The following is a 27,940-nucleotide window of genomic DNA, read 5'->3' as shown; positions in this document are numbered from 1 at the left end:
TTCCATTCTCAAAAAGCGCATGGGCAAAATGAACACTTAAATCTTTCAATGTGAGCTCTGTTCCCTCTTATTTTATTATGATGACCATTTCTTCCTAAGTCAGGGGTGCCAACAAAATATTTGTATTCAGAGGACAAAGTTGCTGTTTGAAATTTCACGAGAAGATCCTGCGGTAACAAAAAATGCCAATGTTTACATTATTGACATCACAATTTGTGTTTCATACCCATGACACTTTCTCCTCTATTTCATGATAATACAAAATGAGCTGCCTTTCTCTGAATTTTTTCGACAGCCTCCACTGATCTCATCTATGCAGTTCCCACATTGCACAGTAGTACTCCATAAGTGGACACAAGTGTAGTGTAAGCAGTCTCTTTAGTAGATTTTTGGGTAAGTGTCCTGCTAATAAATTGCTGTTTTTGGTTTGCTTTCCCCACAACATTACCTATGTGATCGTTCCAGTTTAAGTTATTCGTAACTGCAATATATAAGTATTTTGTTGAATTTACAGTGTTTAGATTTGTGTAACTGAAATTTAGAGGATGCCTTTTAGTCCACATGTGGTTGACTTCACACTTTTCATTATTTAGAGCCAAGTGATAGTTTTCTTCTGTAATAAAGCAACAAATTAGACAGTGTTTCACATCAGGCTAGATTTGACTTACATTGGCAGTTCCTTGGGTTCAGTCCCAGAGAAACTTCTACCAGGTTCAGACTGCATCACCAGTAATGACTGGATCTCCGTTATCTAGAGAGGTGGGCTCACTTCTTCAACTGACTGGCTCAATAAAATAAACGAGTCTGAAATGACATTTTGCAGTTTTCGTGGGCGACTGTTGCTAAGTGTGACACAGTGATGCAAAAGATAATTTCTACAATAATGTGAAAGTTTCCTGAAATGTATCACAAGTGGTTTGTCTCAACATAAGTCCAAGAACCTTCATTATAATAAGGCATCTGAGCACACAAACTAAAACAAGAAACATAAAAAAAATTTTGCATCGTGATCTACCTGAGGTACAGTGAGTATTTATGAACACAGTAAGTTCATCTTCTTCTTACTATTAAAGTCTTTAAAGGTAGTTGTTTTTATAACGCAGAAGTGTTTATTCTAATTTTAGGTCTAAGCAATGCATCAGCACTAACAACACACAATTCTGAGGCTTGTGTTACAACTCTCGTGAAGCTTCTTGGAACAGAATTCCTGGTGGCATCATACGCTTAAGCCAATAGCAGTGCGACCCCAGAAGGTCCAACCCAATTGTTTCTAAATCAATGGGTGAGTGGTTTGTAAGCATAGTTACATCTAGTTTTCTATTATGCCACACATGTATGTTGTCATGGTTTCAGTTCCTAATTACATATAATTTTACAGATAATATGCTGTGAAATGTTTCATCTAATGAAGAATGAATATTGTAGATAATGTTGTTCCACAAAGTATCTAAAAAATGTTAGCAGCTGAGATAATACAAATTATTTCCATTGACAATGCACATGTAGGATGATTACTGGGAATCTGCAACACGACGAAAACAGTTCATGCAAACATTTGAATGTAATAGGTGTATTGTCATCCATTTTGGGTTGATTTTTACAGTTAGAGTTTCCTGAGGTTGTGAATATTTATTTCAGTTATATAATAATTGAAGATGAAGTTCTGGCTGATTGTGTACTGAACTGCTGGGAAGCGGTTACAGAGGAACAAGCAGAAGATTCAGAATTTGGAGGAGTCTTTGATGTAATTACTATTTCTAGTTTCAAACACTACTACAGTAACTGAGTAACGCAGTGTCAAATGGACCAGTGAGGAAAGCATCTAGTACACATGCAACAGGTAAGAACAGTATTTGCCTGTGGTTGAGGAAACATTTCATGAAAGCCTTGAAACTGGTTTTGATAATGAAATGGTTGTAAATGTAGATTTATACGCATGATGTAAAGTTGGGTGTGAACTCCAGCCCTTCAATGTCTCCCTCCTGAGGGCATATGTTTACTAACTATTGTGCACATTTTGTGCTACAACTTCATTGGTATGATTATTTATCACCCCATAAAATATGATGGACTTGGAAATGCACAATAAATTAAGCAGTATTATTGATTACCATTCCCAAAGAGTACATACTGTCATGAATTTCATTTTTATGCTGGATAAAATGTTTTGTTACTTAAGGGGTTAATATCTATTGCCATCACTAACTCTGTTATGTACTTATTGGTCACAGATCAAACAATATATTGGAAATGAGTAATGGCTAGTATATCATCTAGGATTTATGAACATTATCACTGGAGGTTCTCTCATGAGGTGTGTCGGAACAACACCACTGTGGGAACAGAGGTGATGAGCCGTGACTTACCCCGTCAGAGGAGATGTTCCAACAGCACAACATGAAATGAATGGATCAATAAGAATGAATTCAGTGAAGGTGTGGTGACATGAAATGATATCAGTGACACTGAACATAAAATAAAGAAAAGGCAGCCACCCACCTACAGTAGACCGATGTGTGGAGTGCAGAGCCACATAGCAGTAAACAGCGTTCACACTGTTTTTTGAATGCTTACTCTTTTTCTGTTACAAGTACATACATTCATACACATAGCCACATGGACACCCAAACACATGTCTGTGTAGTTGAGTATGTGAATGTGTGTACTTTTTCTAGGGAAAGAGCAAGAGTGCGAAAGCTAGAGGGAGTGCTGTTTGTTGTTGTGTGTCTCAGTGCTCCACCGTAAGTATGCTAATATGGGAGTGGTTCTCTTTGCTTTATATTGCATATTGCTTCTTCCAGGAATATCCATTATTGTTAACAGTGGGGCTGTTTAGATGTATTGAACCTGCGGTGTAATGAATGTGTTATGATTGATGAAAATCTATGTCAATAGAGACTTCAATCCGGACTTCCTGCATTTCACGAGCTGTCACCTTCTGTATTAGGTTATCTGAGCACACCTCCAAGTTTGAATTAAACTTTCATTGTCACTGATGTTTCACTTATACATGGGTGTGTGCTCAACTAGGCTAATAATCGAGCAAACTGCTTGTGAAACGCCGAAATGTGGGGTCAGGTCCCAGTCTGGCAAAAAATTTCAGTTTTCACAACATACTCATACTGCAAGTTCAGCATATTCTGAATGGTTTGTACAGATATCATTTCATAACACATCTCTACTAATTTCACTCTCATCAATCCATTTAATTAATTTGAATGCATTTAAAAATTTATTTTTAAGTTTGATTATAAAAGGTGGATATCATTAAAATAAACTAAAATTACAAAGAGCAACACAGCTCTAATCTTACTTATTAACGATGTTTTTAAGAAAGGTTGCTGACGGGCAATCCGTTGTAATCACTTATGTCACTTGTACTAATTTTTCCATCATGATGACAAGTACTCACATATTTCTTTGACAATTATAAAAACTACAAGACACTACAAAAATTATGATAGTCTAATAAAATGACACATAGCTTTTGCATATGATACTAACTCTGAATGACCAGTCCCACGAGTTGCAAGGTCCATTCTTTGTATTTCTTTAGCAGCTTCTTGTGATTCTGTCAGAGGATCTGTGAGTGGAGCAGTCATATCTAAAACAGGTGACCAAATATATATTATCACAAACATTCAATAGAAACACTAAACAACTGATGCACGACAATATTCATTCTCATCACAAAGAACATGATTTGTCACAATAGCAATCAAGATCAGCAGAACCGGAATGTTTAGTCACGTTTTTAAAAATTGTAGCCTGCTATCTGGGAAGTTCATAACAAAAACTACTTAAAGATTAAACTAAGATAACTTCTAATTACCAAGCAGTAGCAAATATAAATATCAGTTCCTGACAGAGTATAGAAATTGTGACAAACTGGTATATCTAATTTTATGTAATCTAATAGTTATTGTTACATTTTAATCAAACTCTTCATGTATTTAGTTTCCATGTACATAAACCAAAATATGATATTATAATTTTAAATTGGTACTCTCATGAAGAGAACCATATTAGTAACCAAAGTTGAGACTTCTAGCAATTATTTAGTGACCTCTTTCATTATCCAATACATGATGTCATGTCAAGGAAACAAATGGCTGATATGGGAAAGTTAGCACCTTGGAGCCATTTTTTGAAGGTCCTAGATGAAGGGATATAACAGAAGAGAACCATTCTGCATAGTTTCTGTACCACCAACACCCCCAGCCCCCACTGCTAGCACACTTTAACACAGTATCAAATAATCTGAAATACAAAACAGAAAAGAATGTAAATGGAAAAAAGGTCAAGTGGGGCTATATAACCTGAACAACAGAGGACAGGATGAAGTGGAGGACCAGCGAAAGGAGTTACCTGTGTCATGCCTCCACTACTCCTACACCCTTACAGAAGAAGTGGGCACAGCAAACAGCTGGTGTCTGTTGCAGCTACAAACATCACTAATAAAGGGGTTCCAATAATAGCTTAATGGCCAAGTGGTTAAGATCAGGGGCCCTGAATTGCATGTGTATATGGGTGTATTCCAGCCAAAGGCTGCATTTCCTATGTTTTCTGGCGAAATTAACTAAATCTGCATGACAGAAACTAAATAAGAGGAATTCTCTACTTTATAATCAGGGTGGTGTGAGCTCTCATTTCAGCAACCTTTATACCACTAGACTGTTGGAACCATACATAAAGGACTAAAGGACATAGCACTTAGGTTCACGGAAAATCTGTTCAATTATATCAAACAGATGAATTTTCACACACTACCTGAACTTTTAAAACATTTATCTTCTCTTTGAGCTCTCTCTTCTAGATAGTTTTAAGTATTAGGAGAGACAGATACAGCTACAATCTTCTGCCATTGGCTAACGAAACCAGAAGTGTAAGTCAAGTGCAGCGTCAATATGCAGTACAATTAATACTGTATTTCTTACAGATCTGGACTGATACAGTACCAATTTCATAGGTACCCAAGGCCACCAGAGGTTAGTAAGTGCAGGTGTACACCGCAACAGGTACATGGATATTGCTCTAAGGTGTCTGTAATGTACACTCCTTAACTATTTTGACATAGGTATCCCACTAATACCTCTGCAAATTGCACGAAAATGAGATGTAGGCAGTTAAGAAAATTAAGAGCTCTACTGCAGAAAATATAAAACTGGGGCTTCTGTGTTGAAGAAAAATACAGCTATGTGAGTGAAGTAGGTTTTATGAAAATATGAATATGACATTATTACTGGTGGTTTATGACAATGTCACAGAATGCCAATCGATATTAGTTTCTTAAGCAACATTGCACATGCAGATTAATATTTCAATCTTCATTCTAGTAATAACCGCCCCTCACACACACACACACACACACACACACACACACACACACATACACACACACGTACGTACGTACATGACCACAGTCTGTGGCAGCTGAAGCCACATGCAGCCACTGAGTGTGGCTTCAGCTGCCACAGACTGTGGTCATGTGCGTGTGTGAGTTGCACTTTGTGTGTGTGTGTGTGTGTGTGTGTGTGGGTGTGCGTGCGTGTGTGAAATGAACTTTAAGTGTGGTATACTTTAAATCAATCATCAGAACAGTGTGAAATGAACTTTAAGTGTGGTATACTTTAAATCAATCATCAGAACAAAATCCTACATCACAATTTCTTCCCTTGAATTTCCAGCAGTTCTGTTACAGGACATATCCTGAAATCTATAAGTGCACCTTCCTTTGTCCTTCAATGGCTTGATAAAGGATAAATGTATTGTTCACTGAGTATTTAGTGGGCTTCCGAGTGCGCCACTTCACACAATTTTTCTTTGCATGAGAACAGTTTCTTATGGTTTACTAATTTCCCAACAAAGATCTCAGCATCGGCACAGATATACCTATAATCAACTGATAACACAGTGTTGCCTATCACCAACAGTTGACAGAAGAATACTGTTGTATCTGCAGCACTGCAACTAGTGATTATGTTATCAGGTTACCACTGCTGGGTGAACACTTGAAGGCTAACACTTACTTAATCAAATTTCCTTCAACATTTCCCCACCCCCTTCTTCTGCTTCTCTCTCTCCTCATAACCAAAAAACACAATGGATCACACAAAAACTAACAAAGAACTGAGAAAATGAACTGAGAGTATGAAGGTCAAAACATACAGCTGCTGTAAACCATAATAAAGTATTTCTTCCTTTGCTCCACACAAAAGTGGGAATTAAAGTGCCTCAAGACCACCATTATGTGACATTGAGAATAATGTAAAATTTACCTTCTTTATTTTTTATATGAACACCATCTTTGACAAATGGATGATACAGCAACTGCGGCCATGTTAGTCTCTTGTTTGGATCTTTTTCTAATAGCCCCTAAGGAAAAAAAAAAAAAAAGAAAAAACAACATTATAACTTAATTATTACCAAAACTATTTATAAAATTCATGCCAAGGGTCATATTTAATTAATGAGGCAGTGCAAACGTATTTTGTGGCATTCTAGATTTTTAATAGCCAGGAATGTTACTAACAAAAAACCTGTCACATAGTAACCACCTTGCCAAGACAACTATATGGACACTGTTACTCTGCAATGCAAGCATGTGTTTTATGTTAAGCAGATAGACTGTGGAGAATTTTGGGTGAAAGTGAATTAAAACAATAAATTACTTATATTGTATTTCACTACAGAAGATTTTTCATTTCAGCTTCATACATAATTAATAGACAATTACACAACACTATATTTACTGAGTACTATGACAAGATGTGTAGACGTCAGAGTTTCAATGGTTTTCCCCCCATTTACTCACTGTACAGTGTCATATTGTATGTAGATGAAATATATGCCCAACCACAGTCTTTAAATACAGGCAAATATATCCATTAATTTGCAAAATACACATGTACACATGGTATTGGATGTAAAAACAATACTTATATATATAAAATATTAGTTTTCAACCTGCCATGTGATGAATATCATTTTAGAGATATGGCTGACCTGCTACAGATTTATTTTCATGGGGGGGGGGGGGGACATAAAGAATTTGGTGTATGAAATAACAATAGTAGCTCCAGAAGAGCTGGTTGCTCATTTGGCTAAAACTGCAATCATTATCCATGAAACAGGTTGTTGAGAGGGAACAACAGCCAATGATTAACTGAAAGAGGGAAAAGGAAGACAATAGAAGATAATAGGGTACCACTGAGAAATGAAACAGGGTAGGCAGCAGAGGATCACATATATAAAAAGACAAGGAGTATTAGAAATCCATGGATAATACACAAGCTATTGAATTTAATTGACAAAAGGAGAAAATGCAAAAATGTGCCAAATGAAGCAGTCAAAAGAAAATACAGACATCTAAAAACTGAGATTGATAGAAAGTGCACAATGGCAAAGCAGTAACAGGTAGAAGACAAACACAACATTATGGAATCATGTATAAAGATACCTTTTGAGAAAAGAGAAGCAGCTGTATGAATATCAAGAACTCAGGTGGCAAACCAGTACCAACCAAGGAAGAGAACAGTGGTTGGTGGAAGGACAACATAATGGGTCTAAGGGAAACAAACTGATGAACATTGTTATAGAAAAAGAAAAGGAACTAGGTGAAGATAAATTGGAAGATACAATACTGCAAGCATATTTTGACAGACCACTGAAAGAAAGAAATGGAGAAGGTCACAGGAGTAGATGACAATCCCTCATAATTATTAAGATCCATGGTTCAGCCAGTCATAACAAAATTATTCAATCTGATGTACAATAAATATATATGAGAAAACTGCAATACTCTTAGGCATCAGGACTAATGCAATAGTACCAGTTCCAAAGAAGGCAGTCCATGGTTGCAAAATATTGATATCAATTATTTGCAGAGAAATGGAATTGCAAAATGTTGATATCAATTATTTACAGAAGAATGGAAAAACTGGTGGAACGCTATCTCTGTGAAGGTCAGTTTGAGATCCAGAGAAATGTAGGCTGTAAGGTAACATTGACCCAGCAACTTCTCGCAAAAGGCATGCTGAGGAAAGGCACACCTATGTTTATAGCATTTATATATTTAGTGAAAGCTTTTAATAGCACCAAGTGGGCTTTGAAATTTTGAAGGTGGCGAGGATAAAATACAGGGAGTGAAAGTTTTTTTTATAATTTGTATGAAAACCAGACTGCAGTTATAACAGTCAAAGGACATGAAAGAGAAGCCATAGTTGAGTGGGGAGTGAGACAGAATTGTGGTCTCTCCCTGATTTTATTCCATCTTTACATTGAATGAGCTGTGAAGGAAACCAATGAGAAATTTGGAAAGGTGTTCAAGAAGTGGAAATAAAAACTTTTATGTTCGCTAATGACATTGTAATTCTGTTAAGAGATGGCAAAGGACTTGGAAGAGCAGCTGAATGGAATGGATAGTATCTTGAAAAAAGGATGTAATATGAACATCAACAGAAGTATAACAAGGCTGTACTTGAATTAAATAAGTGTGCTGAGGGAATTAAATTAGAAGATGAGACACTAAAAATAAATACCAGTTGGATTTTGCTACTTGGGCAGTAAAATGAATGATGAAGATAAAAAATGCAGAGTGGCAATTACAAGAAAAGTATGTCTCAAAAACAGGAATTTGTTAACATTAAATATCAATATAATTTTTAGGAAGTATTTCCTACAGATATTAGTCTGGAGTTGTCTAGAATTGAAATGTGGGCAATACGTAGTTCAGAAAAGAAAATAACAAAAACTTACGCAATGCGATGCCATCAAAGAATGTTGGATATTATATGGGTAGATCAAATAACAAAATTGTTGTTGATTTTTATTAATAATGTACCTTTATTAATAAAGTACCTTTCTACTACTATCACTTAAATTTTTCAGTTCTGTTTAATGAAAAATTTAAAACATTAATGGAATCTGGTAGACAAGTTCATTAAAAACCATAATTTTTTTCCACATTTTAAAATACAATGTACAGACCTTGATTACAATATTTTCAAAAGGTGGGTTTAAAGTATGGTATTGCTAGGGTTAACAGAGCTCTGGAAGACGTATGATCAAAGGAGGAAGGCATAAATAACATGCCCTTCGTTTTTCTAAAATCATTAACGCATGTGAGAAACAAACGATTATTCAAGTTGGTTTTTAGAATCTACGAGTCTTGAAATGTACCATCAGACTGTCCACGAAGACGAATGCCTTGCCAATATGCTGCTGATATGGTTGCACTATTGATCGGAGGATGGCATTCGCGTATCGCACGGTCGTTATGGCGCCTTCCATGACCACCAGCGGTGTACATTGGCCCCACATAACGCCACCCCAAATCAGCAGGGAACCTCCACCTTGCTGCATTCACTGGACAGTGTGTCTTAGGCATTCACAGCCTGACCGGGTTGCCTCCAAACACTCATCAGTGAAGAGAACGTGATGCCAATCCTCAGCAATCCATTCTGCATGTAGTTGGGCCCATCTGTACAGCGCTGCATGGTGTCGTGGTTGCAGAGATGGACCTTGCCACGGACATTGGGAGTGAAGTTGTGCATCGAGCAGCCTATTGCACACAGTTTGAGTCATAACATGACGTCCTGTGGCTGCACAAAAAACATTATTCAACATGGTGGTGTTGCTGTCAGGGTTCCTCTGAGCAATAATCCGTAGGCAGCAATCATCCACTCCCGTAGTAGCCCTTGGGCGGCGTGAGCGAGGCATGTCATTGACAGTTCCTGCCTCTGTCTCCTCCATGTCCGAACAACATTGCTTTGGGTCACTTCGAGACGCCTGGACACTTCGCTTGTTGAGAGCACCTCCTGGCACAAAGTAATGATGTGGACACAATCGAACTGCGGTACTGACCACCTAGGCATGGTTGAACTACACACAACACGATCTGTGTACCTCCTTCCTGGTGGAATGACTGGAACTGATCGGCTGTCTGACCCCCTCCATCTAATAGGTGCTGCTCGTGCATGGTTGTTTACATCTTTGGGCAGGTTTAGTGACATCTCTGAACAGTCAAATGGACTGTTTCTGTGATTCAATATCCGCAATCAATGCCTATCTTCAGGAGTTCTGGGAACCAGGGTGATGCAAAACTTTTTTTTATGTGTTTAGGTCTACTAGTATCAAACATAGGAACTAATTTGAGGAAGAAATTTCTGAGGATGTGCACTTGCAGCACAGCATTGTATAAAAGTGAATTATAGACTGTGAGAAAACTGGAAAGAAGAGAATCACAGGGTTAGAGGTGTGATGCTGCAGGACGATGCTGAAAATCAGATGGATGGATAAGACAAGGCATGAAAATGCTCTCTGCACAATCAGCAAGAAGAGAAACCTGTGGAAAACACTGAGAAGAAGGAGTTACAAGAGGATGATGGGACATGGGTTTAGACATCAGGGAATGATTTTCATGTCACTGGAGGGAGCTGTAAAGGGTAAAAACTGTAGGGGAAGACAGAGACTGGAATACATCCAGCAAATAACTGAGGATGTATGTTGCAAGTGCTACTCTGATATGAAGAGGTTGGCACCAGAAATTTGTGTCTGGCTACATCAAGCCAATCAGCAGACTAATGACACCTCCCACAAAAAGATAACATAACACAGAAGAGGAAACCATGGAATCCAGATGGCACAGTTGAACAATGCACGTCATTGTTATTGGTGCATCATATGGGCCACAGCTGCTGTGACCTGGTCAGAGTACAGGATGTAGTGGAGAATAGGCGCTGTCTAGTTGTAGTAACTTATGTGCAATATTCATTGTTCTGTTTGTTCTGTTGGAACTCTATTGAAGGACCTCATACTAAATAGGCTTTCTATAAGGACACGTGTTTGGATAGTACTAGCACTGTTAACATGTTAATATCATAATGTGATGCAATTTACATTCTCTTCTGGCATCACTACAACAAGTGTTGTATACATCTATGCAATCACTGTAGTGCATCTAGTAAACTACAGATATAAGTACTGGTCATTGTACAGCCATTTGAGAGTGTCAAATAAACATCTGCAGACCTGAAAATGTATTGAGCCACATTCAAATGAGACATTTCACAGACAATTATTTGTTATTCTGTCTATGTGATGAAAGCATTGCAGCATCAGGCATGTGTAGTATTCTGCCCAAAGTAATATGTGCATCTATACTAAAAGATCTTAGGAGCGGGCATTCACCACCCCCACCCGAATCCACTATTCTCTACTGCTCTACAACACTTTATGTACAAGCAAATGTTGCCTTCAGCCATTTATGCATTTACAATCTGTTTCCCAACACACCTTTCCTTCTCATTTCATCCAGTAAGTCTCCCCTGACATGTAGTTCTGGATGATTTTCCCAAACTCTCTCCACTTCCTGAACCTGGTCAGCCCTTTTTCTTCATTCGTCTTCCTTCCTCTTCAACCTTTCTGCCAGAAGATGGAGCCACTGGCTCAAAAAGCTTGAAAATTTCCGTAACCTTTATGTGTGTGTGTTCTCTTTCCACTGCTTGGCAAGAAGATCTTCTTGTCTATAAAGTTGCATTATATTTTCAAGGCTCCCTTCATAGTGTTATAATTTTCATAAACTTCAGCAATAATTAGATGTAACATGTAATATAAAATTACAGGACAAAAATGTATTTCAGCAGAAGGGAAAAATAGGCAAATAAGAACAGTTCTTAAAATAGAATTTTTAGGAATTGCTTCCATTTTGCAGACTTTCATTGTAGGCTCTCTCTGAACAATGTTGAAATTTTTTCATGTTACCTATTAATAAAGAACCCATTTCAGTCATCCTCAATTAATGACTGACATTTACACTTTCAACCTTCAGATGTCGAATTTTAGAATTAAAACCTTGAATATAAAAGAAACAGTTAAATAATTTTAACAATTTCATTCCATCATTCATAATTTAGTTATGACTGTGGTAAATGTATTTGAAGTTGTGTATGAGCTTCGTAACTGACATTTAGAAATACTGTTGTGTATTTCCAGTTTTCTGTAACAATATAAAAACCACAAATGAGATAATCTACATATATTTCAAATACCTGCAGGAAACTTTGACAGTCAGGAGTTACAAAGCCTGGCCAACACACAGCTTCATATCGAATAAGACGAATCAAGTGTAATATGGATGTTGTACAAAAGGGTGGGGCACCAGCAACCAGCTCGTACACAATGCATCCCAATGACCTTGAAAAAATAAAAAATAAAAACAATGGAAAAATCAAGCATTTTTTCAGAGTACTGAGATGTATATCCATCAGTCACAATACAAAAATTATTATATTTTATTGAAGTAAAGCACCCAACACAATTTACAATATGCCCTTGGTTAAAAGTTTCCAAAGCCTGAAGTGTGTGTAGAACACTGACGAAAAAGTGGGTGAAATTTTGCGTTTTCTGTTGGTTAAATGTGTATATAGAAATAATAAGCTGAGATTTATTTAAATATCTGCTTACTCCTGAATTAGATTAGATTAAATTAATATTAGTTCCATGGATCATGAATGCGATATTTCGTAATGATGTGGAATAAGTCAAATTTTCCAATAAATGACATAATTAAGTTAATTTAACAACATAATTAAGTTAATATAACAACTTTTTAATTTTTGTTTTTTATTTATTTTTTTATAATTTTTTTTTGTTCTTTTTTTCTTTTTTTCTTAATTTATATCTAAAAATTCCTCTATTGAGTAGAAGGAGTTGTCATTCAGAAATTCTTTTAATTTCTTCTTAAATACTTGTTGGTTATCTGTCAGACTTTTGATACTATTTGGTAAGTGACCAAAGACTTTAGTGGCAGTGTAATTCACCCCTTTCTGTGCCAAAGTTAGATTTAATCTCGAATAGTGAAGATCATCCTTTCTCCTAGTATTGTAGTTATGCACACTGCTATTACTTTTGAATTGGGTTTGGTTGTCAATAACAAATTTCATAAGAGAGTATATATACTGAGAAGCTACTGTGAATATCCCTAGATCCTTAAATAAATGTCTGCAGGATGATCTTGGGTGGACTCCAGCTATTATTCTGATTACACGTTTTTGTGCAATAAATACTTTATTCCTCAGTGATGAATTACCCCAAAATATGATGCCATATGCAAGCAATGAGTGAAAATAGTCGTAGTAAGCTAATTTACTACGATGTTTATCACCAAAATTTGCAGTGACCCTTATTGCATAAGTAGCTGAACTCAAACGTTTCAGCAGATCATCAATGTGTTTCTTCCAATTTAATCTCTCATCAATGGACACACCTAAAATTTTTGAATATTCTACCTTAGCTATATGCTTCTGATTAAGGTCTATATTTATTAATGGTGTCATAGCCTCGTGATGACTGAGTGTTGTGTGATGTCCTTAGGTTAGTTAGGTTTAAGTAGTTCTAAGTTCTAGGGGACTGCTGACCATTGATGCTAAGTCCCATAGTGCTCAGAACCATTTGAACCAATGGTGTCATACCATTTACTGTACGGATCTGTATGTACTGTGTCTTATCAAAATTCAGTGAGAGTCCGTTTACAAGGAACCACTTAGTAATTTTCTGAAAGACATTACTGACAATTTTATCAGTTAATTCTTGTTTGTCAGGTGTGATTACTATACTTGTACCATCAGCAAAGAGAACTAACTTTGCCTCTTCATGAATATAGAATGGCAAGTCATTAATATATACACTCCTGGAAATTGAAATAAGAACACCGTGAATTCATTGTCCCAGGAAGGGGAAACTTTATTGACACATTCCTGGGGTCAGATACATCACATGATCATACTGACAGAACCACGGGCTCATAGACACAGGCAACAGAGCATGCACAATGTCGGCACTAGTACAGTGTATATCCACCTTTCGCAGCAATGCAGGCTGCTATTCTCCCATGGAGACGATCGTAGAGATGCTGGATGTAGTCCTGTCGAACGACTTGCCATGCCATTTCCACCTGGCGCCTCAGTTGGACCAGCATTCGTGCTGGACGTGCAGACCGCGTGAGACGACGCTTCATCCAGTCCCAAACATGCTCAATGGGGGACAGATCCGGAGATCTTGCTGGCCAGGATAGTTGACTTACACCTTCTAGAGCACGTTGGGTGGCACGGGATACATGCGGACATGCATTGTCCTGTTGGAACAGTAAGTTCCCTTGCCGGTCTAGGAATGGTAGAACGATGGGTTCGATGACGGTTTGGATGTACCGTGCACTATTCAGTGTCCCCTCGACGATCACCAGAGGTGTACGGCCAGTGTAGGAGATCGCTCCCCACACCATGATGCCGGGTGTTGGCCCTGTGTGCCTCGGTCGTATGCAGTCCTGATTGTGGCGCTCACCTGCACGGCGCCAAAGACGCATACGACCATCATTGGCACCAAGGCAGAAGCGACTCTAATCGCTGAAGACGACACGTCTCCATTCGTCCCTCCATTCACGCCTGTCACGACACCACTGGAGGCGGGCTGCACGATGTTGGGGCGTGAGCGGAAGACGGCCTAACGGTGTGCGGGACCGTAACCCAGCTTCATGGAGACAGTTGCGAATGGTCCTCGCCGATACCCCAGGAGCAACAGTGTCCCTAATTTGCTGGGAAGTGGCGGTGCGGTCCCCTACGGCACTGCGTAGGATCCTACGGTCTTGGCGTGCATCCGTGCGTCGCTGCAGTCCGGTCCCAGGTCGATGGGCACGTGCACCTTCCGCCGACCACTGGCGACAACATCGATGTACTGTGGAGACCTCACGCCCCACGTGTTGAGCAATTCGGCGGTACGTCCACCCGGCCTCCCGCATGCCCACTATACGCCCTCGCTCAAAGTCCGTCAACTGCACATACTGTTCACGTCCACGCTGCCGCGGCATGCTACCAGTGTTAAAGACTGCGATGGAGCTCCATATGCCATGGCAAACTGGCTGACACTGACGGCGGCGGTGCACAAATGCTGCGCAGCTAGCGCCATTCGACGGCCAACACCGCGGCTCCTGATGTGTCCGCTGTGCCGTGCGTGTGATCATTGCTTGTACAGCCCTCTCGCAGTGTCCGGAGCAAGTATGGTGGGTCTGACACACCGGTGTCAAGGTGTTCTTTTTTCCATTTCCAGGAGTGTATTAAGAACAACAAAGGACCCAAGACCGACCCTTGTGGAACCCCATTCTTGATAGTTCCCCAGTTTGAGGAATGTGCTGATCTTTGCATATTATGAGAACTGCTTATTTCAACTTTCTGCACTCTTCCAGTTAGGTACGAATTAAACCATTTGTGCACTGTCCCACTCATGCCACAATACTTGAGCTTGTCTAGCAGAATTTCATGATTTACACAATCAAAAGCCTTTGAGAGATCACAAAAAATCCCAATGGGTGGTGTTCGGTTATTCAGATCATTCAAAATTTCATTGGTGAAAGCATATATGGCATTTTCTGTTGAAAAACCTTTCTGGAAACCAAACTGACATTTTGTTAGTACTTCATTTTTACAGATATGTGAAGCTACACTTGAATACATTACTTTCTCAAAAATTTTGGATAAAGCTGTTAGAAGGGAGATTGGACGGTAATTGTTGACATCAGATCTATCCCCTTTTTTATGCAAAGGTATAACAATAGCATATTTCAGTCTATCAGGGAAAATGCCCTGTTCCAGAGAGCTATTACACAGGTGGCTGAGAATCTTACTTATCTGTTGAGAACAAGCTTTTAGTATTTTGCTGGAAATGCCATCAATTCCATGTGAGTTTTTGCTTTTAAGGAAGTTTATTATTTTCCTAATTTCAGAGGGAGAAGTGGGTGAGATTTCAATTGTATCAAATTGCATAGGTATGGCCTCTTCCATTAACTGCCTAGCACCTTCTAATGAACACCTGGACCCTACTATATTCACAACATTTAGAAAATGATTATTAAAAATATTTTCAACTTCTGACTTTTTGTTCATAAAGCTTTGATTCAATTTGATGGTAATACTGTCTTCCTGTGCTCTTGGTTGACCTGTTTCTCTTTTAATATTCCAAATTGTTTTAATTTTATTATCAGAGTTGCTGATTTCAGACATGATACACATACTTCTGGATTTTTTAATAACTTTTCTTAATATAGCACAGTAGTTTTTATAATGTTTGATAGTTTCTGGGTCACTACTCTTTCTTGCTGTCAGATACATTTCCCTTTTCCAGTTACAAGATATTTTTATGCCCTTAGTAAGCCATGGTTTGTTACATGGTTTCTTACGAGTATATTTAACTATTTTCTTGGGGAAGCAGTTTTCAAATGCATTTACAAAAGTGTCACGAAATAAATTGTATTTTAAATTGGCATCAGGTCCACGGTACACCTCATCCCAGTCTAACTGCTGTAGGCTTTCCCTGAAATTTGCAATTGTTAAATCGTTGACTGAACGTACTACTTTGGAGGATTGTTTAGTACTGCTGAATGGAGCTATGTCATATATTGTAACTAGCTGTGCACCATGATCAGAAAGACCATTCTTATCAGGCTGAGCATTTATCTGGTTAAACTTATCTTGGTCTATAAAGAAGTTATCTATCAGTGAGCTGCTATCCTTTACCACCCGAGTAGGAAAATCAATAACGGGTATCAAATTGAAAGAACCGAGTAATAGTTCAAGGTCATTTTTCCTATTACCCTCTTTCAGAGAATCTACATTGAAATCCCCACAAATAATAATTTGCTTCCCCCTGTCTGACAGATAGCACAACAAGGAGTCCAAATTTTTCAGAAATAGATGAAAATTTTCCGATGGGGACCTATATACAGTTACAATTATAAATGTGCCTTTATTTAATTTAAGCTCACAGGCACATGCTTCTATATGTTTCTCTACACAAAACTTTTTTGTTTCTATACTTTTTGCACAATGATAACTTTTGACATACATGGCAACTCCTCCTTTCTGCATATTTTCTCTAATTACATGTGCAGAGAGCTTATATCCACTTACATTTACCTTATCCATATCAGTAACAATGTGATGCTCAGACAGGCATAGTATATCTATTTCATCCTCAGCCTCTAAATCTTCTAAACAAACCAGAAGCTCATCTATTTTATTCTTTAAACTCCCAATATTTTGATGAAATATACTTACATTATTTTTAATTACACTTTTATGAGAACCTTTCCTTATTCTAACATTTGCAGTACCCACCTGAGTTTCTCATTGTGCTTAGGCCTAGTTCCTATACCAGTGGTCACATGGTGTTCAGAGAGGGAGATCATGTCAACTGGGTTGGGTGACTTTAATTCATCAATGCAATTACCTAGGACTGAGATACAACTTGGTGGAGATAAAATTTCTGGTGATTGGTGAAAATTTATAATTGACAACTGTGATTGGTGATCCAATGTGCTAGAATTGTGCTGTTTAATTTCTTTCCTAAACTGAAGATTTGTTTCAATCCTGACCTCTCGTAGAACTTGACATCTTTCTGTCTTACCTATCCTAAAAAAGGTGCTTCTCCAACACCTGTAACCACCGGTATTTTACCATTCATGGCAGTGCCTCCCCCCCTTAAATTTCCTGCTATTACCCCAGCCAGTTTATCCTTCCCTTTCCTGTTGAGATGTAGGCTGTGCCTGGTATAGTCCCACCTACTGAGCGAATTCACAGGAACCACATCAATACGAGGCCCCGCACCCGACCCAAGCAGCCGTTCCAACTCCAAATTAACTATCCCAACAGAAGAGTTCAAATGAGGCCGGTCATGGCGTCTCAGGACAGATACAAATTCAACATTGGTGTGTCTCGATGCCGACGCAATCTTTACCAGGTCACACTTTATACTGTACCCAGGATCTCTGTCAATACTGTTCCCTGGCCCTCCCACAATAACCACGGTGTCTTCCCTGGTAAATCCTTTACAGAGTGAACCTAAATCCTCTGTCACCTGATCCAGACTAGCACTTGGTTTGAAAAAATTTGTGACCTGGTATTCTGGTCCTAATTCCTCATGCAGAAGTTGGCCTACACCTCTGGCATGAGAACTGCCTAACAACAAAACTTTCTTCCTTTTTGATGACTTTCCTACATTATTTTTCAATTTCGTATTGAAAGTTTGTTGTGTCCTGTCTACACCTACCTCTGCTTGAGGCTCATCAGTTTCTAACTGAAGCAACAGGTCAAACTTATTTTTGACATTCACCACAAAACTGTCAGACTTAGTTCTAGGCCTGTTCCTTCTGTTACCTGTTGCCACTTCCCACCTCTCTTTGCCCTTCTCCCTCCTTAACCTGTCCAGATCTTCCCTAGCCTGATCTAGCTCAGCCTGAAGGGCAGCAATTTCCCCCTCCTGTTCCACTATCTTCCTATCTCTGCTGCAAATCCTACATAACCACTGATAAGCCTGATCCACTTTCCCGGCACCCACGCCACTGCAGTCCCCCCAATGAAAAAAAACTACTGCATCCATCACACCAAACCCCGGAACTGACAATTCTACGGCAAGTCAGGCACTTCTCACTCATGTTTTGAAACATCAAAATTGAGTTGAAACTGCCTAAAATGTAATGACAAATGAGCAATATAACCATGTTACACGCTTGATACACCAGCTGGTGTACACACCAGCTGGTGTACACAGCCAGTGTATAATAACAAATGTGTAAATTTTCACAACCAGACAGAATGACCAGTATGAGTCCAAACTTCGATGACACACTGAACAGTGTACAAGCAATAAGTAACTAAGATTGTTCAAAGATTACTCACACATGGACACAGCAGGATCACCTCTCATGTGTCTAGGGATGTCAGTGTTAAGCCATGCTTAGTCAGGTGCTAGTATACCTTGTTGACAAGTGGCATAACAGAATATGATCTCCTATCATGTCATTTCAGCTCAGAAAAGGCATGCTGTTGCTATAGCTGTTGTATGGGTGGACCAGTGGCCAGAAGTGAATTTACTGACCAATAGCATAGAGTGACAGTCATACTGTCTGCATGAGAATAGCAGAGAGTACAGGTACAGTCATCACAGTATTGAGTTACCATTGGAGCACTTACACAGGTCTAAACTTCACTGCATACATGTCATATGCTTCATGTTAGACTGGTAACATGCATATCAGTGGCTTCCATTATCCAGGAACAACAAATACTTCAGTCTATAGTGGGCATATTAACACCATCATTGGCATACAGTGTGGTAAAATGTAGAATGTTTGGACATGACCCATTTCAAGATGTCCTACAATTACTGCCAACTTCAAAGATGCTACCATAGTGATTATAGTCTGAAAGCATCCATTGTTCATTAGTACAGCAAGCTAATCCCATGTCTGATTTTCTGGGGTGTCACTGGGTACAACATGTGATCTGAAATATTATGATTTATGTCAGTTTGAAAAATACATGCCACTTTTGGAAAGCCTTAGATCCTGAAGTACTGCTCCTCACCCAGCCAACTTCATACACTATGGTTCAACAGGATAATGCCTAATCACATGTTGTTAAGAGTATGCAATAATTCTTTGGGTAATGTCAGTTACCACTGCTTCCCTCCTATCTTCGACACCCCTGGACCATGCAGGGATGTGGTGTGTCAGCAATCTGTCCATCACACTCTTCTAGTAACAATAGTTAGTGTTTTGTAGATTTGAAAACAAAATGTGTTGAGGGTGATCCACCATGAACATATCCAAGCTCTTTATTATTCCACGCCACAATACAATACTATGTACCAGAAGGTTATAAACATGGAAACAGTTTTTGCAGATCTCAGTACCGTAATGGTGGTACTGTTCTCTATTTTTCAAATGAAATAGAGTGTAGAGCACTAGATCTTAGTTGGGCATGTGTAGAGAAACACTTTGAAATTACCGGGATCATATGTGATATAATGAAACTTATCATAGTATGTATCTACCATACCCCTGATTCAGATGATAAAACTTTTTTAGATAATTTAGACAGTGTACTCTGCTACATAACGAAATGGAAACAGTATGTAACTGTAATTGGGGGAGACTTTAATTCAAGCTTTGATGTAACATGTAACAAACCCAATGTAAATAAGTTACTGAATATGCTAAGGCAGCACAACTTCCGTCATGTAAATTCAGAACCAACAAGACTACAAGCGTGCTTGGATAATGCTTTTGTCACTGTGCTCGTGATATGTACTCCACCAAGGTAAAGGAATTTGTTTTCTCAGACCACACCATGTTAGTAGTAGAGTTAAGACATTTTATAAAAGGGGATGAGAGCAAGGCTGCACAAAAGTTAATCTAATACCTTAATATTAACAAAACACAATCTCATAAAACTAACACACCAGCTGAGCATAACAAACTGGGACAAATTATTTCAAAACTGTGATTCCAGTGCCCAAACAGTTTATGAAACAGTCCACAATTAATTAACAGGTACTTTAAAAGCCCATCTCGTTCAAAAGAAATATCATAAAACAAGAAAGGACAAATTTTGGTACACCAAAGAACTGGAGAATCTAAAAATAAGCTACTACTGTTGAAGAGCCTTGCCAAAGTAAAAAATTCTAATGAAATTAAGGATCTCGAAAAAATCACTAAGAAACTGTATAAGAAAGAGTTACAATTGGCGAAACAAAGATACAACAAAAATCTCATAAAAATAGTAAAAACCAATGCAAAACAGCCTGGTCAGTAATTAATACTGTTAAAAGTGAAGTCAGAAACTTTGACAAGACAGTCCCAATACCAGCAGATACATTCAATGAATATTTTGTAAGCTGTGCTGATGATATCAAAAAGTTGATCAGTAAACCCAATGTAACACGTATAGATTATCTTAAGAGAGCAAACCTAAATCATAATAGGGCCAGGTCATCATTGAAACACTTTAAAGAGGTATGCCAGCATGAAGTTCTTAAAATAGTCAAAGAAATGAAAAATTCATACAGTACAGATATTTTTAATAAGTCAAACAATCTATTGAAAGAAATCATATATTACATTGCAGCACCGTTAACATATTCTATAAACCTGTGTCTCATAGAAGGGTTTTTTCCTGATCCTCTCAAACTATCCAAGGTAACTCCAGTCTTTAAGAAGGGTGTCAAATCAGATCCTGCAAACTACAGACCAATCTCACTAATTCCAGTACTAGGAAAAGTCTTTGAAGGCATAATATATCAGCAGATGTATGAGTACCTAGAACTAAATGGTATGTTAAGTGCATCACAGTTTGGTTAAAGAAAAGGAAGGTCAGCTATACATGCCATTGAGCTCTTGGTCAGAGACATTCTAGCAACATTTGAGGACCATGCGCACACACAGGTAACCTTATGTGATCTGAGAAAAGCTTTCAACTGTGTTGACCACTCACTTTTGCTCTCTAAACTTGAGTACTATGGAATATGTGATAAAAGTTTAAAACTCATCAAATCATACCTCAATAAAAGGAAACAGGTGGTGAGTTCAGGAAGTCATCTGTCAAACATACTCGAGGTTCAACACGGAGTGCCACAGGGATCTAAATTGGGACCACTTCTTTTCCTTGTACACATAAATGACTTACCAGGAAATATAGATGTAAAGACATATATGTACGCAGATTATACAAATTTTCTATCTGTAAACCATGTACTTGATAACCTTGTAAGTGATACGAAATTGGCAAAAGAAAATGCAACATCATGGTTTAATGCCAATGGTCTGCTATTAAATGAGGAAAAGACCCAGAATATGTGATTCAGTCTATCAAGGACTACAAAAATAGAAAAACAAAAGGCAAAGTTTTTATATATCATACTTGACAACAGTCTAACATGGAACTCTCATGTTAATCACATAGTGGTTAGGTTGTCAAGAGTTATATATTTGTTGAAGAGACTGATTTGTTGGGTGACATTTGATTACGTAAGGACAGCGTACTTTGCCTTTTTTCAATCTGTTTTAAGGCATGGGTTAATACTCTGGGGAAACAGCAGAAAAATACATGAAATTATGGTGATCCAGAAGTAAGCAATCAGAGTAATGGCTAAGGTAGATAATAGAACACATTGTAAACCATTGTTCATTAAATATAGAATTTTAACAGTTATTGATTTATATATTCTCTTCAGTGTTAACTACATACTTGCTGAACTACCTAATTTAAGTGTAACAAATCAAAGGCATGACTACTATACAAGAACCTGTACTTCTCTGCTGTTGCTACAAAATAGATTAGCTAAAGCTAACAATAGTCATAAGTATATGGCAATTAAAATATATAACAAATTGTCTAAAAATGCATCAATCAAGCCTGACAAATTATTTACAGAAAATGTTCATAACTTCTTGTTAACTAATCCATTCTATTCATTAGAAGAATTTTTAGAAATGCCCAATATAAACTTAAATATGTAAAAATTTATTTTGTAAAATTAATAGGTTAAGTGAACTGATGAAGTCTATTGCACGTAATAATGCTGAATGACCAATAAAGAATCTGAATCTGTTTAAAGACTGCGATTACAGCAAGCTGGGTCTTCACTTTGTACTCAATTCTAAGTCACAGGTTGTTAATAGTTTGTTCTCCCAATCATTATTATTCATAACATTTTTGGTATTCACTAACATTAGCGTACATTAGAAAACAATTTCCATGAATATTTTGTGGAAAGTAATTTATCATATTTGCACTGTAGTCTTCTCGTGCACTCTGTACCACATTTATCTGATTAACTAATGTTTCTCACAGTTAAGTTACTAAAAAGTTGTCCGTGAATTCTAGCAATATAGTAATTCTTCAGTATGATCACCGTCATTATTTACAACCTACCTGTATATAACGTGAGTTAACACCATTTTTATTTTACACATTGATTAAAACAAAATCAAACATTGGGAACTTCAGGTTGAGATATAAAAACGTAGGAAAGTGTATATTGCTACTCACCCTAAACAAGAAGCACTAAGTTGCAGACAGGCAAAATTAAAAGACACTTACACATAAGCATTTGGCCACAATATTTGATAGAAAAAGAAAGAGAAACACACGTCATTCATTCATACAAGTAAGCACGCCTTATGCACACATGGCCACAAATTCTGGCAGCTCAGAACAGAATGCATCTGTCACGTGAAATGGAAGCAGCAATCTGGAGAGGTGAGGAAAGGGAAGATTACGGGGTATCAGTGATGGGTAGGGGGGGAGAGAGGAGCGCTGTCTGGTGGAGTGTTCAGAGTGCAGTGATGGGGAGGGTGGGAGGCAGAGAGGTGGAGAAAATAGAGCAAGAAAGGAGAGGAGAGTGTGTGTTGGCAGATGGTGGCAACAAAGAGGGTGGGTGATGAGAATGGGGAAGACATGACACTGCAGGGGTGGTGGAAACTGCTGGGTGGAGGGTGTGGGGACAGTATGTTACTGTCAGTTGAGGTGATGATAATTATGAGAGCAGAGAATGTGTTGTAAGGATTACTCCCATCAGTTCAGAAAAGCTGGTGGTGGAGGGGAGGATCCAGATGGCTCAGGAAGAGAAGCAGCCATTTAAATCAAGTATGTTATGTTCAGCTGTTTTGTGCCACAAGGTGGTTCACTTTGCTCTTGGCCACAGTTTGGTGGTAGCCATTCATACTGGTGGTAAGATGGTTGGTAGTCATACCAACACAAAAAACTGTGCAATGATTGCACCAGAGGTGCTGTGTGACATGGCTGCTTTCAAAGATGGTCTGTCTCTGATGGGGTACGATAAGCCTGTGACAGGACTGGAATAGGAAGTTGCTGTGTGGATGGACTGGGCAGGTCTTGCACCTGGGTCTTCCACAGGGATATGATCCTTGTGGCAAGGGGCCGCAGTTGGGATTGGCATAGGAATAGACTATGATATTTTGAAGGTTACGTGGGTTGCAGAATGCCACTTTAGGAGAGGTAGGAAGGATCTCGGGTGGGATGTCCTTCATTTCAGGGACTGATGATACGACAAAGCCCTGGTGAAGAATGTGGTTCAGTTATTGCAGTACAGGTTGGTATTGTGTGGCCCTGGGAAAGGATGTGGTCCAGTTGTTCCAGTCCAGGTTGGTAGGGTTCACTCATTTGTAGCTGGTCCTTGGGGTGGTGGGAGGAGTGCAGATGTGGGAAATGGGACAGACATCTGTTTGTGGACTAGGTCTGGGAACAATGCCTGCCCCAAAAGGCCTCGATGAGACACTCAGCATACTGGGCAATGGAGTTTTTGTCATTGCAGATAAGCCATCCCCTAGTGGCCACGTTTTATGGGAGGGATTTTTTGGTGTGAAAGGGATGGCAGTTGTCGAAATGCAGGCACTATTGGTGGTTGGTGGGTTTTAATGCAGAAGAGGTGCAGATGGAGCCATGAGAGAGAAGGAGGTCAATATCTAGGAAGGTGGTATGCTGGGTTGAGAAGGACTATGTGAAGTGGATGGGAGGGAAGGTGCTGAGATTGTGAAGGGATGAAAATATGGTGTCTTGGCCATGAGTCCAGATCATGAAGATATCATCAATAAACCTGAACCAGACTAGGGGTTTGGCACTTTGGGAGCCTAGGAAGGTCTCTAGATGGCTCATAAATGACCGGCATAAGAGGGTGTCCATGGCTGTACCGCAGATTCATTTTTATACCTTCCCTTCAAAGGAGACGTATTTATGAGTTAGGATATAGTTAGTAAGATGTACGAGGCATGAGGTAGTGGGTCTGGGGTCTGAAGAAAGTCGGGGAAAGTAGTGTTCAACAGCAATAAAACCGAGGGCATGAGGGATGTTGGTGTGCAGGGAGGTGGTATCAACAGTGACGAGTAGGGATCCAGGAGACAAAGGGGCCGGGATGGTAGACAGTTGGTGAAGGAAGTGATTGGTATCTTTAATGTGGGAGGCTGGATTATGGGCAATTGGTTGGAGGTGATGTTCAATGAGGGATGAACTTCTTTCAGTGGGTGCACAATAACCAGCCACAATGAGGCATCCAGGATTGTTGGCTTTGTGGAGCTTGTAGAAGTTGGGTGAGTGGAGTGTCATACTGGTGAGGGCAAAAATGGATTCAGTGGACAGGTGCTGGGAAGGGCCTAAGGCTTTAAGCAGGATTTGCAGGTTGTGGTGGACTTCAGGCATGGGATCACTCTTGCATAGTTTATAGGTGGAGGAAATCACATAACTGGCATAGACATTGTGTCAGGTAGTCACTGCAATTCTTAATTACAGTGGTGGAACCTTTCTCTGCAGGTAGGATGGTTAGGTCAGGATTTATTTTGAGGTTGTGTATGGCTACTCTTTCTTCTGCTGAAAGGTTGATGTTCTGAAGAAGGGACGCAGGGAAGGATGATGAGGTGAAATACGAGGTAAGGAATTCCCAGAAGGTGACCAGAGTGAGGTTAGGTGGAAGTGGGAGGATCACAACTGGATAGTGGTATGAACAAAGAAAGGTAGAGAATGTTGAAATTTGGTTGGAGGGATTGGTGGCAAAGAAGTGTTTTCATTGCAGGTATAGGGAGAAGGAGGGCAGGTATTTGACAAGCCCAGCATGGTTAAATTTGGGTGTACTAGAATAGCATCACTGTTGTTAAATTTAAATCCATGGCTTGAGGAAAATAGAATGATTTGCTGCTTTTAATCAGCTTGGTCAACGCTATTCCAGCAAGGATAAGCATGTGTGACAGGACTGGAGGAGGAAGTGCTGGGTGGGTCGATAGGACAGGTCTTTCACTCGAGCCTTCCACAGCGTTACGATTGCTGTGGCAAGGGGTTGGGAGTGAGAGTGGCATGGAAATGGACTAGGTTGTTTTGGAGATCGAGTTGGTGACAGAACACCACTTAAGCAGGGGATGGGGGGGGGGGGGGGTGAGGGGGGATCTTAAGTAGGATGTCCCTCATTTCACGGAATGATGATAGATAATCAGTTCTCTGGTACAGGTTATTGTTCAGTTGTTCCAGTCTAGGGTGATTCTGGAAGATGAGGGGGGTGCTCTTTTGTGGATGATTCTTGGGGGTGGTGGGTGGATTAGGGAAGTGTGAAGATATGGCACAGGAAATATGTTTGTGGACTAGGTCTCGCATGTAGGACCTGTCTGTGAGAGCCTTCTTGAGATGTTTAGCATGCTAGGCAAGAGAGTTCTTGTCACTGTAGATATGCTGTCCACAGATGGCCAGGCCAGGCCGTATGGGAGGGGCTGCTTGGTGTGGAGGGAATGACAGCTACCAAAATTCATGTACTATTGGTGGTTAGTGGGTTTAATACGAACAGAGCTGTGGATGGAGCTATGGTTGGTTGGTTGGTTTTGGGGAAGGAGACCAGACAGCGTGGTCATCGGTCTCATCGGATTAGGGAAGGATGGGGAAGGAAGTCGGCCGTGCCCTTTCAGAGGAACCATCCCGGCATTTGCCTGAAGCGATTTAGGGAAATCACGGAAAACCTAAATCAGGATGGCCGGACGCGGGATTGAACCGTCGTCCTCCCGAATGCGAGTCCAGTGTCTAACCACGGCGCCACCCCGCTCGGTGATGGAGCTATCAGTCAGGTGTAGTTGAATGGCCAGGAAGGTGGCACATTGAGTTCAGGAGGACCAGGTAGAGTGGATGGAAGAGAAGGTGTTGAGGTTGTGAAGGAATGAGGACATGGTGTCTTGGCCCAAAGTACAGATCATGATGATATCAACGATGAACCTGAACCTTAACCAGACAAGGGGTTTGGGGTTTTGGGAGACTAAGGAGGTTTCTTCTAGATGACTGGGGCCTAAAATAAATACAGACCTAAGTGCATGGCTGTGTGACGTCAGCAATGTAGTGTTTGTAAATACTTATCAAAGCCTACAGACATATGTATGTCTGCGCCAAAGCCCTTTGATCAAATCTTTGATAGTGTAGTACGGACATTCTTAGTAAAAATTTTTGATAAAAGTTGGAGTGATGCCATTGGTTACATGTCACTTCACTTGCTTTACTGCATATAAGCTATAATATACCAAAGTATATTTGGTGCGTGGCTACCACCACAGTGATTGTTGGAAAGTATGAAAATATGAAATTCTTCAAACAACAGAGCACGCTGACTATGAAAACTGAAAACTGTAATAAGCAGTTGCACTCTACAAATAAATAGCTGCAGCAATCAGCTGCATTTAAATTTTCTGTACTGTGGATGACGTTAAGCTTACATATAAAAAGAAAGGCTGTGGAATGGATGGATGTGTGGGTCAAGTGTGTCCATAGTACACATAAGTGCACTAAATGTGTTTATAAGTACTCCAAATACCCTAACATAACCTTCATAAATGCCTCATTGGGTGATTTATATATTAGTTCACGTTTCTGGAATAACAAGTAAAACGGTACACTGTGGTATTTGAGTAATGTAGTGAAAGCTGGAATAACTTTCGACTGTTGCTAAAAATCTTAAATTAGCCGTGAGACCATCTTTAGTAGAAATAGCACTCATGATTTAAAGAATGTAACACTGCACCAGTTACGTATTTTTTCATGATATGCACAATGCTTTGTGAGAATTTATCATCATGATCAAGTACAAATGTTTACATAGGTATGTTTTGGAAACTTGGCCATAAGAAATCTGTCTGATTGCAGTTGACTATAATAACATAACTGCAGGGTGAGAGAGGCAGGACAACACACATTCAAACACCACATAAAATACTTAAGTGAATATTTCTTTTTGATAATGAGAATAAATTCTCAAAAAGCATAATGTTAAACATAAAAAAATATGTGACTAGTGCAGTGTTTTATTATTTAAATCGTGAATGAGAATGACATAGTTGCAGTCTTTCCAAAAACATCGATTATGATGAATGAAATTAAGAAACGGCGTTTCTTAAGTGAGTATTGTGTATGCAAATATGAGGGACTATGTTCATGAGAGAAAATTGAAACGTTTGTTCTTTATGTTCTCATGCTGTAGCTCACAAAGCCAATTCTGGTAAACGCTTCGAGCTTCTCCATTTGCTATTCGTGGTTTCACCCACAATTGTTTCCATTCCTCTCTTTTCCAGCAATAT

General features: G+C 39.2%; 1 protein-coding gene across 1 annotated transcript in view; it reads right to left on the bottom strand.

Annotated features, from left to right (window-relative positions):
• The window catches only part of LOC124607456 (serine/threonine-protein kinase fused), a 209,860-nt gene that overhangs the window by 72,000 nt on the left and 109,920 nt on the right, over positions 1 to 27,940 (bottom strand). Inside the window, exons 5-7 of the mRNA XM_047139794.1 lie at positions 12,051 to 12,195; positions 6,279 to 6,375; positions 3,505 to 3,604 (exon numbers count right to left, since the gene is read on the bottom strand). Coding sequence (XP_046995750.1) covers positions 3,505 to 3,604; positions 6,279 to 6,375; positions 12,051 to 12,195 — 342 coding nt within the window. The remainder of the gene's footprint in view (positions 1 to 3,504; positions 3,605 to 6,278; positions 6,376 to 12,050; positions 12,196 to 27,940) is intronic.

The sequence above is a fragment of the Schistocerca americana genome, chromosome 1 (assembly GCF_021461395.2).
Source record: "Schistocerca americana isolate TAMUIC-IGC-003095 chromosome 1, iqSchAmer2.1, whole genome shotgun sequence".
Taxonomy (NCBI): Eukaryota; Metazoa; Arthropoda; class Insecta; order Orthoptera; family Acrididae; genus Schistocerca; species Schistocerca americana.
The sequence above is the reverse complement of the archived record's forward strand: the minus strand, read 5'-3'. Positions and strand labels throughout refer to the sequence as shown.